General features: G+C 44.1%; 1 protein-coding gene across 2 annotated transcripts; it reads right to left on the bottom strand.

The window, feature by feature from the left end:
- Positions 1-559: 559 nt before the first annotated feature.
- ACOT6 (acyl-CoA thioesterase 6) lies at positions 560-18249 on the bottom strand. Of its 2 annotated transcripts, XR_007412714.1 has the most exons (4): positions 17731-18249; positions 14817-15019; positions 3249-3446; positions 560-899 (listed from the first exon to the last, which is right to left on the bottom strand). XR_007412714.1 is itself a non-coding variant. In XM_025443203.3 (3 exons), the coding sequence occupies exons 1-3, from the start codon at positions 18185-18187 to the stop codon at positions 12116-12118; spliced, it is 1266 nt and encodes a 421-aa protein (XP_025298988.2). In that variant the 5' UTR covers positions 18188-18202; the 3' UTR covers positions 12070-12115. The 2 variants fall into 2 exon arrangements, 1 of the variants encoding a protein (XP_025298988.2); XM_025443203.3 differs by lacking the exons at positions 560-899; positions 3249-3446 and adding an exon at positions 12070-12721 and having other exon boundaries at positions 17731-18202.
- Between the last annotated feature and the right edge of the window lie 720 nt (positions 18250-18969).

Raw genomic sequence — 18969 nt, 5'->3', positions numbered from 1 at the left:
CAACAGCTCTCCAGAAGGCTGTGTCAATTATAAACAACAGTGTACATATAAGTGACTTCATTTCTCCATATACCTAGCAACTCAGTATTTTACAATATTTGTCTAATTTCATAGGAGGAGGGGAGAAAAACACCTCAGATATATAAAATCAGCATTTTATTATATTTTTTAAAGATTTTATTTATTTGCGAGAGTGAGCAAGAGAGCGGTAAAGGGAGCAGCAGACTCCCCTAGGAGCAGGGAGTCCCTGGCAGGGCTCAATCCTGGGACTCAGGGAATGGTGACCTGAGCCAAAGGCAGATGTTTAACTGGCTGAGCCACTCAGGCGCCCCTAAAACCAGCATTTTATGCTTTCATTCACCTCTTGGCTCCCGGGGGGGGGGGGGGGGGGGGGGGCTGGGAAAGGTAACCGAGGAAATTCAGCTGAATTTAGCCTCAGTCGGACTACAGGTAAATTACAAAAGGTGGTAGTGAGAAGGATGCGAGGGGCAATCTGCAGGGGAAGGGAATTTTTAAAGTTATTTTATAGCGAGGTTTTAAAGTTTTATTTTTTAAAAAATTTTTTTTCCAGGTTCATAATTTATTGTACAAATTGAGTATCACATGATGAGTTGACATTAGTTTCTCCAAGCATGGGAACTTAACAGATGAGGTCCAAGTTAAAGTCCATTTATATTGCTTTCACAGCTGGTGTTTTTTTAGACCTTAATTTGAAGTATAAAATCACCAAAGCAGGGATGCCTGGGTGGCTCAGCGGTTGAGCGTCTGCCTTCAGCTCAGGGCGTGATCCTGGAGATCCGGAATCGAATCCCACGTCGGGCTCCCGGTGCATGGAGCGTGCTTCTCCCTCTGCCTGTGTCTCTGCCTCTCTTTCTATGTCTTTCATGAATAAATAAAATCTTTAAAAAAATAAAATAAAAAATAAAAATAAAAATCGTACACGAATAACCCAAAAATCAGGAGGTAATACATATGTACGTATATGTGTGTGTGTGTAAAGTATGACATATATACTTTCTTGTTGATGTTAATGATTTGAAACATGTATTATATTCTAAAAATAATGTTAATTTCGGGGAGGGGAACTATTAAGGTGAGAATACTTCATCTTCTGCCAAGAAGAACCCGAAATATAGTTCTGACCACAAGATCTACTGATCAACCAAAATCAAAGGCTGATAATTAATACTTTAATCTCTCCCTTCAATTGCGTGGAAGAACAAAAAACTAAACTGAAGCTAAATTATAAGAAGTCCAGAACTTTTAACATCTTTTAATTCTATACATATTTTTAATGTTTAAAATAGAATCTCAGAACTTCAGTTAAATTATTTTAATAAATTAAGGCTCATCCACAAATTGTAATTAAATTTTTGGTGAGAGTAGTAGAAAGTAGAAGGAAATGAACTCTGTCCTTCCCTCAGATAATTACATTGCCTACTTGTGTAATTATGAACTTGGGGGGAGAACTGACATATGCCTATTTTTAAATATGTTTTTTAAACAAAGTGTGAATAAAGTTTTTTAAAATACAAATACAGAGGGAATCCTGGGTGGTGCAGCGGTTTAGCGCCTGCCTTTGGCCCAGGGTGCGATCCTGGAGACCTGGGATCGAATCCCACGTCGGGCTCCCGGTGCATGGAGCCTGCTTCTCCCTCTGCCTGTGTCTCTGCCTCTCTCTCTCTCTCTCTCTCTCTGTGACTATCATAAATAAAAAAATAAAATACAAATACAGAGATAAATGAACTATAATGAATCAAGGTTTCTCAGTCATTGGTTGGCAGTTTTAAAGCAAGTATTTTAGGATTTCTAACTTTCTTTAAAGATCCTACAACAGGTGGCAACTAGAAAAAAAAAATCAAAACCTGATTAACAACAGAAAGGATTCTATGACTTCAGTCTACCACAAATTAACCTCTGAGTCATGTTGTCAGAATTCACTCCAGCCTCTGACTGTTATGAGAAAGTTATCATAGCCCAATGGCTCCTCAACATAAAACCAGGGACCTATATTCATGTATTCACCCCTGTCCAAAACAGTTTTATAAACTCTGGGACACATAATAGCAAACTAATTATCACACATCAGTTTTTAAAAACCTTCAGAAGTACAGGTAACACGGAGGGTAGGGCGGAAGGATGAGTAAAATGACAGACTGGAAACTGGTTTTCACTTAGCAACTACCTTGAGCTCAAGCTCAAACAAACCAAACATGGAGAAACAGGGATAGTAACCAAAGTTACAAACCCTGATGAACTTGAGACAAGTATTCTTACTTCTTTTAAAAGCTTACAGATGTCCCTGAGAAGTCAAGATTTCAGTTACTACATGTTAAAAATATTCTATCTATCCCTTAATTCTTTCTGCGCATATGCTAAACTTAACTCTCTAGTTTGTTAGACTTTACCCTAGATGCAAGTGCAAAAGCTTCAAGATCTTCGAAGACTCAATCTGAGCAGCAGCATGACCTTTCAGCTGTCCACCTCCCAAAACAGGCACTCCCAACACGGGATCCAGGGATATAGAGAAAAGGGCTATAAGGGGGATCTATTCTGTGGCCAGTGTTAGGGTAGCTTAAAACAGTGAAATTTGTCTTCCCATGCTCTGCCAGGTGCTTCACAGCTATGTCAGCATAAGCCTGTCATCCTCTCCGACTATAAAAAGGAAATGGACACTGGCTTTCTCAAGGGGGATATGGCTTTCCCAGTAAGTTGGATCCAAGGGGTCCTCCCAGGGCTTCTTTAACATCATAAACCCCTAAATCCATGGCAGAGATTTTGTCCAGGTTAAAAGGCAGTCCTGGCAGGATAAATCTACCACATGTAAGGGCAGTAGTTGTGTTAGAGATGCAGCCATTGATGCTCACAACTGCAGCTATATTTGGGAGAAAACTAGCCATAGAAAAGGCCAACTCTGCCCCCCTTAGCCAGAACCTATCATTCCAATGTTCGACCTTTAACCTAGAGATTGAAGGAAAAGAAGGCAAACGAGAGAGAGAAAGAGAGAGAGAGAGAGAGAGAGAGAGAGAGAGAAAGCCTGATTGTTAATGGGGCCACAGCCCTCAATAAAGAAAAAGCATTTATGTATTTATCAGATACCTTATTTATTCATGTATTTATCCATTAATTCATTCAACAGGTATTTGTTACATTTTCCAGACCATTAGGACCACTGTCTTTATTCACTCTCTCGTGGCCCTAAGGAGTTCGTTTTAAATACATTTATTTCTCTCTACAATCCCACTCACCTTTGGGCGACTTTGCACAAATTTAGCTGCCTCCTCAAAGTAATCTAAATTTAAGTCCTTCACGATTGGAGGTGGATCTTCATAGCCAAAAAATGGCAAAGCCAGAGTGGCAAAACCTCCACAAGCCAGGAGACTAGCTCGAGATTCATTTAATCCTCCATCACCAAACATCAATCAAACCAGGAAAAGGACCATCTCCTATAAACCAGGAAAGAGGATTAATCTGGGATTAGATGACAGGACACTTAATGGACTATGATACCTAGCTAATATTTTCTAAAGCAAATTCTTTTTTTTCTTAAAGATTTATTTATTTATTTATTCATGAGAGATACGGGGGGAGAGAGAGAGAGAGAGAGGCAGAGACACAGGCAGAGGGAGAAGCAGGCTCCATGCAGGGAGCCCGACGTGGGACTCGATCCTGGGTCTCCAGAGTCACACCCTGGGCTGAGGGCGGCACTAAATCGCTGAGCCAGGCTTCCCTTCTAAAGCAAATTCTAATTGTATAATTTATATTTTTGGAAAAACATTATTATTTTCTAACTTTAAATTTTTTTAGATTATTTTTTTCTATTTCAAAAGTTCCTAGGGGCACCTGGGTGGCTGCCTTGGGATCAGGTCATGATTCCAGGATTCTGAGATATAGCCCCACATCAGGCTCCCTGCTCAGCGAGGAGTCTGCTTCTCCCTACCCTCTGCCTGTGCATTCCCCCTGCTTGTGCTTTCTCTCTCTGTTAAATAAATTAATTAAATCTTTTTTAAAAAATAAATAAATAAAACATTCACTTATTTGCCTTGAAAAAAAATCTGTTTTGGCTGAAATAGGTTTATCATTGTGGTTGAAATAGATACCTGTTTTGGCTATGTAAGAATGTTTTTTCTTTTCTCCCTATGAGAAAAACACTCAGAAATAGAATAAAATATGATAATTTATACCAAGGATATGGAAAATGTTTTGGTTTGAAGAGTAAATCCTGATCATCTAAGCAAATAGTTTTGGCAGGGTTTGAGTTATGAAAGTGCAATACCTCATTTAAAAAAATCCAACTTTAAAGGGCCCTTTGAGTTCTCAATGAGCTTAAGATACAAAGTCACCAAAATCCCTAAGTAAACAAAGTTTATACTATTTTAAAGGTCTAATGATGGTGTAATATAAAATGAACAATATGTGTGGCATAGGAGCCAAGGGGAGGCTACCCCTAGATAAACCACTTAAGTGGTTTTCACTTTGAAGGGGTTCAAGGGAGTTCCCCTCAGAATATGCCACTATGGCATGTAGACTATTTTGAGCTGAAGGCAATTGAGACCCTGTGGGCTCAAGAGAAAGTTTAGCCCTCCCTTAATGACATGGAAAAATCTAAATTGGGGGTCTTTTCCAGAATGAGTGTTATTACCAGAGATAAACTTTATCTGAGCGACCCATCTGTACGGCAGGGCAAACATCTAATTTCCAAACAACTGCTCTTACTGTTCTGTGAATTGCATTCCTTCCCTTGAAAGTCCTAGGCCTCTAACCTTTCCTCCTTACCTTGTTTTGCCTGTCTTTGGAATTACCATGTCTGTGTGGATTCCCTATACATAAAGAAAATTTCATTTTCTCTGGTTGGTCTGTTTCACGTCCATTTGATTTTTAGTCCAGCCAGAAGGACATTGAAGAGGAGAGTAAATTATTGCTCCCTCACAGTGGAAAGGGAGTAAAATGTCAAACTATTTCCTTCTAATGTTGATCTGTTACTTGTCTTTCAACATTCTTATTGTAGAGTATGTTATTCATTCACTATTCCAAGAGAATTTCCCAGCCAATTGCCTCCTAGTATTTTTCAGATACAGTCTTCTGTATTATTCCAATTAAAAGTCCCAGATAAAGGGGCGCCTGGGTGGCTCAGTGGGTTAAGCATCTGCCTTTGGCTCAGGTCATGATTCCAAGGTTCTGTCTGGGATCAATCCCCAAGTCAGTCTCCCAGGAGCAAGCCTTCTCCCTCTGCGTCTCCCCCAGCTGGTGCTCTTACTATCTCACTCTCTCAAAAAAATAAAATCTTAAAAATTAAAAAAAAAAAGGGGGGGGGGGGAGAGGGGAAGGCCAGATAAATCTGTAAGAACAGAGTTAGAGGCAAGAACATTAGATATAATCCAAACTAGGGATCCCTGGGTGGTGCAGCGGTTTGGCGCCTGCCTTTGGCCCAGGGCGCGATCCTGGAGACCCGGGATCGAATCCCACGTCGGGCTCCCGGTGCATGGAGCCTGCTTCTCCTTCTGCCTGTGTCTCTGCCTCTCTCTCTCTCTCTGTGACTATCATGAATAAAAAAAAAAAAAAAAAAAAAAAAATTAAAAAAAAAAAAAAAAAAAAAAAAAGATATAATCCAAACTAAAAGATCTAAAATTCCAGTGCCAAAGGCTAAATTTTCTTTGTTGTTGTTGTTGTTGTTGTTTTAGGCTAAATTTTCAAAGCTAGAAACAAGTTAAGGCAAATCTAGCCACCAAAGTGAAAGCTTGGGTGTAAATATTAATGTAGTGATATTTACAAGGTGGTTTTCTTAACATTCAAATATCTTGGCATCTCTTGATCTGCTCTTTGTAAAATTAGATCTCAAGCATCTCTGGATTCAAGATTACTTTCAGAAAGGATAAAGCAAAACCACGAAAAAGACATAACACACAGATCCTCAAATTATTCAGCAATAGATTTTTCCAACCACTAGCTTACCACATTAAAATAACTGAGAATTTCTTTATTTTCTCTGGATTCAGGAATCTGACCCCAGTATGTAAAATTGCTAAGACCTTATACACTCAAAAAAAAAAAAAAAAAAAAATCCCCCCTTGGGCAGCCCGGGGTGGCTCAGCGGTTTATAGCTGCCTTCAGCCCAGGGTGTGATCATGGAGACCTAGGATCGAGTCCCACATCCTGCTCCCTGCGTGGAGCCTGCTTCTCCCTCTGCCTATATCTCTGCCTCTCTGTGTCTCTCATGAATAAATAAAGTCTTAAAAAAAAAAAACAAAACCAACCCCAATTATGAAAATGTTTTAAATCTCTTGTTTAAAAGATTCTTAGTTGGGATTCCTGGGTGGCACAGCGGTTTGGTGCCTGCCTTTGGCCCAGGGCGCGATCCTGGAGACCCTGGATTGAATCCCACGTCAGGCTCCTGGTGCATGGAGCCTGCTTCTCCCTCTGCCTGTGTCTCTGCCTCTCTCTCTCTCTCTGTGACTATCATAAATAAATAAAAATTAAAAAAAATAAGATCTTTAAAAATAAATAAATAAATAAATAAATAAATAAATAAATAAATAAATAAATAAATAAATAAAAGATTCTTAGTTCTAAGGATCCTGAGAGTGAACATGGAAAATAAACCAGACAAGTTTAACTTGTCTAACCTAATTCTTTGACTCATTAACTCAGGCCCTGTTTGTGGAGGTCAGAGTTTGGCGCTCAAAGAACTTGACTGCACCCTCATTTTAGCACCATCTAGCTGTGGGATCTGGTTAAAACACTTTAGGCCTTAGTTTTTTTTCATCTATAAAATAAATTGTTCTTTGGTCTATGAAATGAGCAAGTTTCCTCATCATGATGGTTTTCAAGAAATTCGAGTACGTCAGAAAATAACAAAAAGATATCTGTATCCTAACGTGAAACCAGTATAAAAAAGTGAACAATATATGTAATGGACCTTCAGTGATGATCGGGCTCGAACAGATACCAGTGAAAGATTTGTATCCACTAATCTGGTCATCATTACAAGAAATGATAATTGTTAAAGTAAATTAACACAAAGCTCTCCCTACTAGAGAGGTAAATACTTAATGCTAGAAACTGTACAGGCCATTTATGCTTATTATAGCAAAGATGCTCACAAGCAATAGCTCTGCAGCCCGAGGAGTTTAAAGGGGATGGGGGTGCAGCTGGCAGAAAAGAGGTACAGTCGCCATTTAGGAGAGCGACTGTCCTACCTGGTGTGTAGGGCGACAAAACAAAGGAATCGAAGGGCCCGCTTTATTTTCCGAACACTAATTAGCTAGCACAGCAAGCAGGCTTTCGTAGGTCGATTTCCTAAAGCCAGGCCCAGCGCTCTGCGCTCAAGACCTCCCGCACCTGGGGGCAGCGGGAAGACGCCCGCAGGCGGCCCGCAGGCAGCCGATCTCGGAGGACCAGCGCCGGGTACAGCGGCACCGCCGGCTGCCGCGGCGCGCGGTGGAGGTCACCTCCACTTGGGGGTGGGGGGGCTCATCACGCCCCTCGGCATCTGGTTGAAGCAGGGATCCTCCGAGCCGGCCGGCGTGAGGCTCCACGAAGCCCCATGGGCTCCACGCCCGTGAAGGGGCCACCCCGAGCCCGGCCCCCGGCCAGGTCCAACTCCCGCGGCCGCCCGCTTGGTAGCGCGGCCCCGAGTGGAGGGGCGGCCGCGGTAGAGACGGCCGGCGCCCGCAGGGTCCCCCGCTCCCCCGGGCCTAAGCCGTGCACGTGAATGTCCAGGAGCTCGGCGGCCAGCGCCGCCTTAGGCGGGACGGTCAGGGTCGCCGCCTTCTGGGAGAGAAGGGCCGATGTGATCCCCCTCCCAGACAGGAGGGGGCCCCCGGGATCCTCGCGGCTTGGACTCCCGCAGGCCGGAGGGCCCGGCGTCACGGATGGGGCGGGGCCAGCGGGCGGGCCCCGGAGAGGCGGGGCCCAGTGGCATCAGCTGGCCCGGAGGGCAGCAGGGCCGGCCCCCCCTCCCCCCACCCCCGGCTGGTCCCTGGGGCGCCACTCTGCAACCGGCTGCCGGATGGGGCGACTTAGGAGGGCCCGGGGTCGGTCACGCTTGGGGGGTCCCTGTAGTGGGACCGCCTGAAAGAGGCAGGAGCTCATCCCCCGCCTACCGCTCCCGGGCCAAGAGGGAGAAGTTACTGATCAGGAGATGCTGGCCGGTCTCTTCTTTCTTTCTCTTTTTCTTTCTTTCTTTTTCTTCTTTCTTTCTTTTCTTTCTTTCCTTTCTTTCTTCTCTTTCTTTTCTTTTTCTTTCTTTCTCTTTCTTTATTTCTTTAAAATATTTATTTATTCATGAGAGAGAGAGAGGCAGAGATACGGGCAGAGGGAGAAGCAGGCTCCATGCAGGGAGCCCGACGTGGGACTCGATCCGGGGTCTCCAGGATCACACTCTGGGCCGAAGGCAGGCGCTAAGCCTCTGGGGCTGCCCCGGTCTCTTCCTTAAAGGCCCACTTTGTTGGGCAGCCCGGGTGGCTCAGTGGTTTAGCGCCGCCGTCGGCCCAGGGCCTGATCCTGGGGACTTGGGATCGAGTCCCACGTACAGCTCCCTGCATGGAGCCAGCTTCTCCCTCTGCCTGTGTCTCTGCCTCTCTCTATGTCTATCATGAATAAATAAGTAAACTGCTTCTTGCTATAGAAAAATTTTTAAAAAATAAAGTCCTGCTTTGGCCACCAGGGGTCACGAGTCCCTAACCTAGCTGAAGGAGGCTTACCTAGACCATAGGCTCCCAGCAAAATTCCTTTCCCTCTTGAAATTATTTTTGCCTGGGATTAAGAAAAGACTGCCAATGTTAAAGTTTAAACGTTCTCGATGAGGCAGCTCTACGCATGTGTACACTACGGAAATAGTCTCTATTGTCTTGTGGCCTGAAATAACTATTAAAAAGGTGTCTTTATATGCAGGAAAAAAAATACATCATGACTTTTCCTCTTTCCAAGCAAAAGGCATGGGATTCACAAAACCACATTTTTCCATTCAAACAAGTATTTGTATGTATATGCATATAAAATGGTTCTAGAAGGGTATATATATCAAGTTGATAACTGTAATTGGCCCTAGAAGCCTGGAAGAGGGTAATAAACTAAGAAGGTTAAATTTAATCTGTGACTACCAGGTCCAACTTCAGAATGCAAGTCCAAGCCCAAAGTTCTGGAACCCAGCACCTCTGAGAATCTCAGAGTTGGAAGAACACTTATTCTCTCTCTCTTAGGATCTCTCAGGTTGACCCCACTTAGATTTTGTAGAATCCATTAGTTTTCTCTAATGAAATTTAAATGTTATGTTTTAAAAATAAACACACAAATAGATATATAAATTTCTTAAATGCTTCACCTGGATTATCCAATTTAATCACGACAGCCCAGAGAGGTAGTTCTTGTTATTATCACTATTATCCTCGTTTTATAGATGATGAAATGGAGGCTTTGGAAGCTTAATAACTTACCCAAAGTCACACAGTCAATAAGTAGGAGAGCCTGGAATTTATACCTACTGTGAAGGTATCCTTGAGGTTACTACCATTTACATCACTTAATGTTTCTTAGCATGACAGCCTTTGGAAGAAATTGATTGCTAAGCTTTGCTTTTATTTTAGGAATACTCTAAGCTTTGTGTAACTGACTAGGTTTCTTTCTTTGCATAAGCCATTGGAAAGCGTATGACTGAATAAGTGGCCAGTCAAGGCAAACATATAGGACTACATAATAAGCACTACTGTATTAGCCTAGTTTCTGGCTTCATTTCACAGATACCTTTTCTCTTCCTTCCTTCAAACTCACAATTACCATATTTTAGGTAGCTATTCAACAACCTGAAATTCCTTTTGAAATCTTAGAAACAGGTAGCCAGATATATAGTCAACTCAGAGGAGAAAGTGACCAAACATCTTTAGGCAGTGTAGGATATTTTAGGCTACTTTATCAATAAGGAAGAAATTGAAGTGGAGAGCTGTCCCTATACCTGGAAATTTAGTACCTGGAGATAGTTGTCATCCTCATGCTTAGCTTCTGGGGCTAGCTTTTGGCCCTCACTTCTCTCATACCCCAAGCCATGTTCCTTATAACTTCTTCCTGTGATTCCTCCATCCCAAAGGCATCTGTAGTATACCAGGACCACCTGGGAGTGAATTAAAACAGCCACTCCAAGAATTCACATCATAGTAAATTATTATACTACATAAGGAATAACTACACTCAATACATATTGTTAGCAATTTGTCAAAATTAAGTTACCTCTAAGGAACCTTCTTTTCATTAGTCAAAAACTAATGGGCAGTTGTTTGGATAAACTGGAATTGGTGAAAGGTTTTGCATGTGCCCAGCAAACCATGTGATGTGGTCTCAGAAAAATTTTCTTGCACTTGGGAAAGACCTTCAGTTCTAGTCTCTTATGTATCTAGGTAGTAGTGCTCAGTACATTGCAATGAATTGAGGCAGATGGATCCCAGTACTTCCTAGTAGGAAGGTGATAGGAACAGATGCTGCTGGGAGGAAGTCTAATTTGGTAAGTATAACATGACATCCAAAGATTAAGGCAGTGGCCCACAGGGTAGAGTCTTAAAAATGTGTTAGTTGGGGTGTCTGGGTGGTGCAGTTGGTTAAGCATCCAACTCTTGGTTTTGGCTCAGGTCCTGATCTCAGAGTTGTGGGATCAAGCCCTGCATCAGGCTCCATACTAGGTGTGGAGTCTGCTTGGGATTCTCTCTGCCTCTCCCTATGCCCCTCCCACTCCTGCTCTCTCAAATTAACAAATAAATCCTTTTTTAAAAATTGGGATGCCTGGGTGGCTCAATGGTTGAGCATTTGCCTTTGGTTCAGGGCGTGATCCTTGAGTCCCGAGATTGAGTCCCACATCGGGCTCCCTGCATGGAGCCTGCTTCTCCTTCTGCCTATGTCTTTGCCTCTCTCTTTCCCTGTGTCTCTCATGAATAAATGGATAAAAATCTTAAATAATAATAATAAATAAATAAATAAATAAATAAATAAATAAATAAATAGTTATAGGGGAGCCTACGTGGCTCAGTTGGTTGTCTGCCTTCAGCTCAGGTCATGATCTCAGGGTCCTGGGATTGAGTCCCACATTGGGCTCCCTGCTCACTGGAGAGTCTACTTCTCACTCTTTATCTGACCCTCCCCACCTCATCTTGCTCTCTCTCTCTCTCTCAAATAAATAAAATCTTTTAAAAACTGGGTTATATCAGTATATCAATACACTGTTTTGCTTACAACAAGTACTGTTGTAAAGAACTCAGCTTTACTTTGTAAAAGTACTGTTTGAATCTTTGTAAAGGGTACATTATCAGTAAGGAAGAAATTGAGGCCTGATTCATAAAATAAAAACAAAGCTCTGCATTCATAAAATAAAAGCAAAGGGATGCCTGGGTGGTCAGACAGTTAAGTGTCTGCCTTTAGCTCAGGTCATGATCCTAGAGTTCTGGGATCGCATCCCACATTGGGTTCCTTGCTCAACGGGGAGCCCACTTCTCCCTCTGCCTGCTGCTCCCCCTGCTTGTGTGTGCATGCTTTCTCTCTCTGACAAATAAATAAAATATTTAAAAAAATAAATAAAAACATGGCTTAGCATATGAAGAAATTCAATGCCCCCAATCTTCAAAGTGGGGTTCAGAAACAAGTCTTGAATACACATTCAGAAATGTATACTGGCAAGAAAGAAGCATAGTTCATTCCATAAAGGGTTCAAGTGGGTATGTTCCCAATGCTCAGACATGGTCAGTTAGAGTCCAAACAGGATTTGGAACTCTTACGAATACAGAAACTCAGTCTTCAAAACCAGAACACAGGTCAAAGGTAGGCCAGCAACAGAGAGTTGGGTAGGCACTTCTTACATTTCACCTACTTACGGCTAAGATGGAATGGATCCTGTGGATGAGGTCAGGATTAAGCCTATACAGTGAGAGAGAAAAAAAAAAAAGCCTATACAGTGAGTAAAGTTCAGGGGAGAAAGGAGTGGCAGTGAAGAAATCAGGGTTGCAAAGACTCCAATGGGACCTGATAAGAAGCTGAGATAGTTATTTTGTTGCCAAAAGTTTCCTACGTGCTCTGGAAAACCCAACACATATGTATGAATTCGGTTTTTATTAATACTATCTGGTCTATGATTACAATTTTATAGTTTGCTGGACTGGACAGGTTTTTGACCATTGAGATGTTTATGGAAGAAAGTTTGAATTCGCTGCCAAGCATCGACCTGTGCCCTTGACTGAAACTCTGGCTCACCTCCATGGCATATGGGTTGGCCTAACACTGCATGTACAGAAGCTCTACATACAGGAAAATAAGGTGGTTCAATACAATGACCAGTTCCTTTGTAGCAGATTATCTCGGGTCTGTCTTTCCCATTGGCTTGTAACCGTTCAGAGGCTATCTGAGCATAGAAGCTACTCTTCCAGTTATTATCATCCATGCCAACAATAAACAGGAAGGGCCCCTGGGCCCTTTCAAATGGAATAATACTTTTCTGGTTGGATCCCTCCAGTGGATTTTCCCAAATACCCATAAAATTCAAAAGTCCAGATTCATTAATTGTATATCTCTTTGGGTCACTGCCAAGACTGGGGATAATCATATCTTTGTAAGGCAGAGGAGCTACTGTGTTAGCCACACAGGAATTGATAAGTACAGTGGCTGTGATCCCCTTCAAGAAAGAGGCCATTGAGAGACACAGGTCACCTCCTTTGGAGAAGCCAAGAAGCCCAACATTAGGGCCTTTCACCTGTAGAAGAGAAACAGAACAAGCCCAGAATTTGTAAATGGAGGACATAAACAGTGATTTTATATTCTCTAGGTAGCTTTTTTAAATGTCATTGGCTTGCTTTCTTCATGCAACAATCCACAATGCTCAAGTGGGTCTTCTAAGAAGCAAATCAATTGATTTCCTAGGACACGGGCCTTCCACTAATATTTTTGGTGATTGGGTCCAGAGTACACACAGAGACCTATACCCACATACCCTAAATATTTAAGTTATAAATCAAGTGAACAAACTCTTTAAATATATTCTTTTCTCCCACTTTGATAAATATACCTCCATAACAGAAGATTTGAAAGCATGGAAGGTCTTGAAGCTCTGTACTGGAATGTAGACTAGGGGAGAGCCAGCCCATCCTTGGTCCCTACCCACCTTCCTGTTTTTCCCAACCCTGGCTCCATCATCAACCTTGAGGGGCCTCTCACACATGTATGTGGACGCCCAAGCCTATGTGTTTTTTTTATTTATTTATTTATTTATTTATTTATTTATTTATTTATTTATTTATTTATTTATGATAGACATAGAGAGAGAGAGGCAGAGACACAGAGGAGGGAGAAGCAGGCTCCATGCCGGGAGCCCGACGTGGGACTCGATACTGGGTCTCCAGGACCACACCCTGGGCCAAAGGCAGGCGCTAAACCGCTGAGCCACCCAGGGATCCCGCAAGCCTATGTGTTTAAGGCCTAGGTGTATTCACACTGATAGACCAGAGAAGAGACACAGGACTAGAAGGAGGATCGATGCCATTTGGCAAAGAATTCTGGGGTTCCAGATCACAAGGGCATGGTGGGCGCGTGTGGGTGTGCGTAAGCACACAGGTTCCAGGTGGATACATTCCCTGGGTACCTTGGACTCCTCACCCTGTCGGCAGGGATACAGCCCAAAGGAAGTCCAGAGTGTGGCCACCTAAAACAAAAGTCCAAGACAGGGATCCCTGGGTGGCGCAGCGGTTTAGCGCCTGCCTTTGGCCCAGGGCACGATCCTGGAGACCTGGGATCGAATCCCACATTGGGCTCTGGTGCATGGAGCCTGCTTCTCCCTCTGCCTATGTCTCTGTCTCTCTCTCTCTGTGTGACTATCATAAATAAATAAAAATTAAAAAAAAAAAAAGTCCAAGACAGAAGAATTGGTCTCTTGTTTTTCCCTGGGGCCTTAGCTCCTCTAATTAACCAATAATCACAATTCAAGACCATCTAGGCTTTAGCAGCTCTGCTAAGAGACCAGTCTCTGAATTCTGAGTTAGACTAACCCACAGACCTTGTGGAACAGTTTATCATTTAACATTAGAATATTTGAGTTTCTTTGAGTCTAGGGAGTTGCAGAGTATATATTCTATCTATAATCATACCAAACTATTTTATTTTTTCCAGTCTCAGATAAGAACTTTCTCTATAAAAACACAGTATCATTATTACATTTAACAAAATTAATGATTCCTTAATATCATCAAATACAGTCCCTATTTAAATGTCCTAAAAATGTCTCCTGCTAGTCAAATTTCTCCATCTGTATATTTACATTAGCCTTATGAATAAGAAAAATAGAATCTCAGAGAAAGAGTTGCCTTTTTCAAGATTATTGGGCCATGTGGTGGTAGATGAAGAACCAGAATTTAAGGTTAGTAACATTTTAGGGGAGCTCTTTGAATTGTGGTTAATAATTAAAGGGAAATAAACAGTGGAGTCTTTAGAGATTGGAGAGAGAGGGATAGAAATGAAAATAATAATCCTAGTAACTGGGATCCCTGGGTGGCGCAGCGGTTTGGCGCCTGCCTTTGGCCCAAGGCGCGATCCTGGAGACCTGGGATCGAATCCCAGGTCGGGCTCCCGGTGCATGGAGCCTGCTTATGTCTCTGCCTCTCTCTCTCTCCCTCTCTCTCTCTGTGACTATCATAAATAAATAAAAATTTTAAAAATAATAATAATCCTAGTAACTTTTGAAGGAACTTTTGTATCTCATGATATATTTCTAGCCCCTGGTGTTCTGGTATGGCTTCTGGATCCAGTCCTGGGTCTGCTCTATCCCTTCTCCTCTTCAGGCAAGCATGAGGACCCACCTTTGGATGCTGCAGCATGAAGTTCACAGCTTCTTCAAAGTACTCGAGTTGTAGATCATCCAAATACTCAGGGAGGTCTTCAAATCTAAAATAAGCCAAAGCAAGCGCAGCAAACCCATGTCCAGCCAGGAGGCTGGCCCTGTATTCACAAAGGCCACCACCACTTCCATACAGATCAATGATCCCAGGGAAGGGTCCTGCACCTGGAAAGCACCACAAATCTTAAAAAGCTTTAGACTCTCAAAAGACATTCTTGAGTTTCATATTTTGGTAGTCAGCAAAGAAAAGTTTCTAGAGCAACTAAGGTTGGGGGTGGAGGAGTGGGTGGAAAAAGGATCCTTTTTAAAATGTGCAATTTTTTTTCTTTTAGTAATCTTCAGGGAGAAGGACGGGAACAAAAAGCTTTATTTTCTCCAGAATTTTTCACATATTTTCACAAATGTGTGAGAAAATGTGAAAAATATGCTAGAGATAGCATTTGATATAATGTACATTTCCCACATAATTTTCCTCCAAAAAAAAACTATTTTAGAATACTTTGAGAGCGCTACATATATAAGGGTTTATTAGATATACTGCCTATGTCTTTGCACACTCTGCCCCAGCCTTAAATAACACCATTCCTAAATGTGCGCTGTTCTCTTTGGCTCCTAAAAATGGTATACACTATTCCCCTCCATCCCCAATTTTTTCTTAAGATTTTATGTCTTTATTTGAAAGAGAAAGACCAAGCAAGGGGGGGGGGGCGGGCAGAGGAGAGGGAGAAGCAGACTCCCCACTGAGCAGGGAGCAAGATGCAGGGGGTCCATCCCAGGACCCTGGGATCATGACCTGGGTTGAAGGCATACGCTTAACAGACTGAGCCACCCAGGTGCCCCTCAAACCTAAATTTAGATCTCCCTTCCCAGAAGGCTTTCCAGATCCCTCCCAAAGTGAGTTGAGTCAGTCTTTTATATGTTCTCACCAGCACCCTGGGCCTGTACTTCCCCTCTCCTAGCACTTACCACATTTATAACTGCAAGTATAGTTACCTGGGTCCTTTATTAGGCTGTTAGTGCAGTGAGGACCATGTCTGTCTGTGCTATATATTGCATCCCAGTATGTAGCATGGTCCTGGACTTAATTCATATTTGTTAAGTGATTGAACTTGTTTACCTTATTTACAAAAGCCTTTGGGCCAGAACCGACTTTTTTTTTTTTTTTTTCAGAACCGACTTTTTAAATGGGCCACATAGTAGACACTGAAATAGTTAACAGAACATTGACTGGACTCAAATATCAGTAGCCATGATAGGTAGTGAAAGGGTTTTTAGGCGGGAGATTCTTTTTAAAGGCCTTTTTTAAGCTTTTATTTATTTATTTTAGACAGAGAGTGAGAGAGAATATGTGAGAAATAGGGGAAGGGGCAGAGGGAGAGAATCTCAAGCAGGCACTCTGCTGAGGGCAGAGCCCATCCCATGACCCTGAGATCATGACCTGAGCCAAAATTGAGAGTTGGTCACTTAACCAACTGAGCCACCCAGGTATCCCTGGGGGCTGATTCTTCTTAAATCAGGAGGACTACTGAGCTCCTAGTCTATCCCTGGGCAAGCCTTTAGGAATACAGACCCATTGAGATGCGTAAAGTCCAATTCTAGCTGCAGGAGTTCACAGCTGAATATGCAGCCATTAATTAAGAGTGTGAATTGCCTAAGAGCTGTAAGAATAAAGCAGGGCCTCTCGCTTTGGAGAATGACATTTGTTCCAGATTCTGTGGCATGTGGCAACAACTGCAGCATTTCTCTATGGGAGGGGTTTCAGTCTGGAATTTGGTTTTAAGAGTTGGGTCAGGCGTTTTGTGTCCAAGCCTCTTTTACCTAGTAAGCACCTTGTTCTTTTAAGACTAGGGTTCCTCAGCCCTATGGGCATTTTAAGTAAGGTATTTCTTTGTTGTGCAGGCTACCCTGGGCATTGTGAATGCTTAGCAACATCTCTGGCCTCTACCCACTAGATGGCAATAGCACCCCAGGCCTCCTGGATTGGGACAACCAAAAATGTCTCCAGATATTGCCAAATGTCCTCTGGGGTGGAGGAAAATTAACCCAGATTGGGAATCACCAACAAACTGTTTAAAACGGGAGAAAGGGACCATCAGTTTGTCTTCTCGGATTACAGGGCACTGCCTCTATCTGTGGTTTTAGCTTCCTCGGAAGTTTGATGTGAAAACAGGCAAAGGCCACTCTTGCACAGCACCTTAAGTCATTACCTAATACTGGTGTTTGAGGGATCGGATCCCTGGGTGGCTCGGTTTGGCGCCTGCCTTCGGCTCAGGGCCTGATCCTGGAGTCCCGGGCCTGCTTCTCCCTCTGCCTGTGTCTCTGCCTCTCTCTCCTCTCTCTTTCTCTCTCTGTGTCTCTCTAATGAATAAATAAATAAAATCTTAAAAAAAAAAAAGTCATTACCTAAAACTGGTATTTGAAACACAGCCGCCTGGCCTGCACTTGAAATCAATGCACTGGGGATCCCTGGATGGCTCAGCGATTTAGCGCCTGCCCTCAGCCCAGGGCCTGATCCAGGAGACCCGAGACTGAGTCCCGCAATGGGCTCCCTGCATGGGGCCTGCTTCTCCCTCTGCCTGTGTCTCTGCCTCTCTCTCTGTCTCTCATGAATAAATAAATAATATCTTTAAAAAAAAAATCAATGCTCTCTTTGAGTATGTTGAATGCACTTTTTAGCTAAGAAGTGGCAGTTGACTCCTGGAAGTGCCGAGAAACTTCGAAGAAAAACTTCAATCCAGGATAGACTCTGGAGTGCGGGGACGAGTTTAGGAAAGTTCCACAACCATGAGCTCCCCACCCCCCGTCAGGCAAGAGGCCACCCAGGTCTCGGGACTCCATCTAATTCTCCAAAACAGCCTGGGAGCCCGGGCGCTCACCTGGGGGCAGGAAGAGCGTGCCGCGCACCCGGCCCGCGCGCACCGGCACCCGCCGCACCCCGGGCCGCAGGAAGTGGCGCGCGTGCAGCGCCCGGCCCAGGAGCCGCCCGGCGTCGGGCTCGTGGCCGTCCAGCACCTCCAGCTCCACGGCGAAGGGCGTCTGCACGTCCCGCTTCACCAGCCGCACCAAGGGCTTCTCGGGCTCCAGGGCCCAGAGCAGCCCCATGGGCTCGAGCCCCACGAAGCTGCCGCCCAGCGCGGGCGCGCGCGCCAGGTCCAGGAGGCCGCGGTCGTCCGCCCGGTAGCGCGCGTGGGCCCGGAAGAGCGCGCCCCTCTCGTCGCGCAGGGACGCGCGCAGCGTGACGGGCTGTCCCGGGGCCAGGCCGCGCACGGAGATGCGCACCGGCTCGTCCCAGGCGCAGCCGCCCGCGGGCTCCAGGCTCACGGTCGCCGCCATCCTGATTTCTGCCGAGCGCTGCGGCGGGAGGGGGGCGTTATCCGCCTCGCCAGTCACGTGTCCCGCGGGCGGCCCTTCACCTCCTAGGGGGCAGTCACAGTTGGCACCTGGCGCTTCTCCCATTGGATGCACGTGAGACGCTCTCAACCGCTGCGTGAGATCCCTAGTGTTTGTGCAAACGCGCTGATGTCTGGTCAGCCGGAAGAACGTTGTCAACTAAAATAAGAGTTCATTATTAATCCTCCCATCCAGCGCAGTGAATGTGGACTAGAGGTACCAAGACTGTTGCGATGGCACTGATACGGTCAGGTCCGAGAACCTGCAGGTGTATAAAGCATCCCAGGTGATTGTAATTCAGGTGATCAGTGGAGAAACAGTCCTAATCCTTCCCCTGCCTCTCGATCCTTTCCCTGGCCTTTTTCTTAGAGCTAAGAGTACCAAGGGGTGGCTTTCAGTGCAGATAGATGTTTATGGAGTGAGATCGACCTGGATTCCGGTCTGATCCTGCTCCTTAATAGCCTGGTGATCCTTAGCAAGATACGTAATTCAGTCTCTGAAGCCAGTCTCCTTCTCTGTAAAAAGCATATTGTGATAATTACCTGGGCTAACATATGGCAAACACCGCACTGATAAAACTATATAGCAGGTGCTCAGTAAGAGTTTTGCTTTTCAATTCACGAATCTGGTCACTGGCCGCGCGCGTGAGTGTTGAGCTGCGTCAGAGTTCTGGCAGGGAACAAACAAGTGGCATGTTCCAATTGGGTAATTTGTGGGGAGTTTCA

The sequence above is a fragment of the Canis lupus genome, chromosome 8, assembly GCF_003254725.2.
Source record: "Canis lupus dingo isolate Sandy chromosome 8, ASM325472v2, whole genome shotgun sequence".
Classification (NCBI taxonomy): domain Eukaryota; kingdom Metazoa; phylum Chordata; class Mammalia; order Carnivora; family Canidae; genus Canis; species Canis lupus.
Note: the sequence above shows the minus strand (reverse complement) of the source record. Positions and strands in the feature narration are given on the sequence as shown.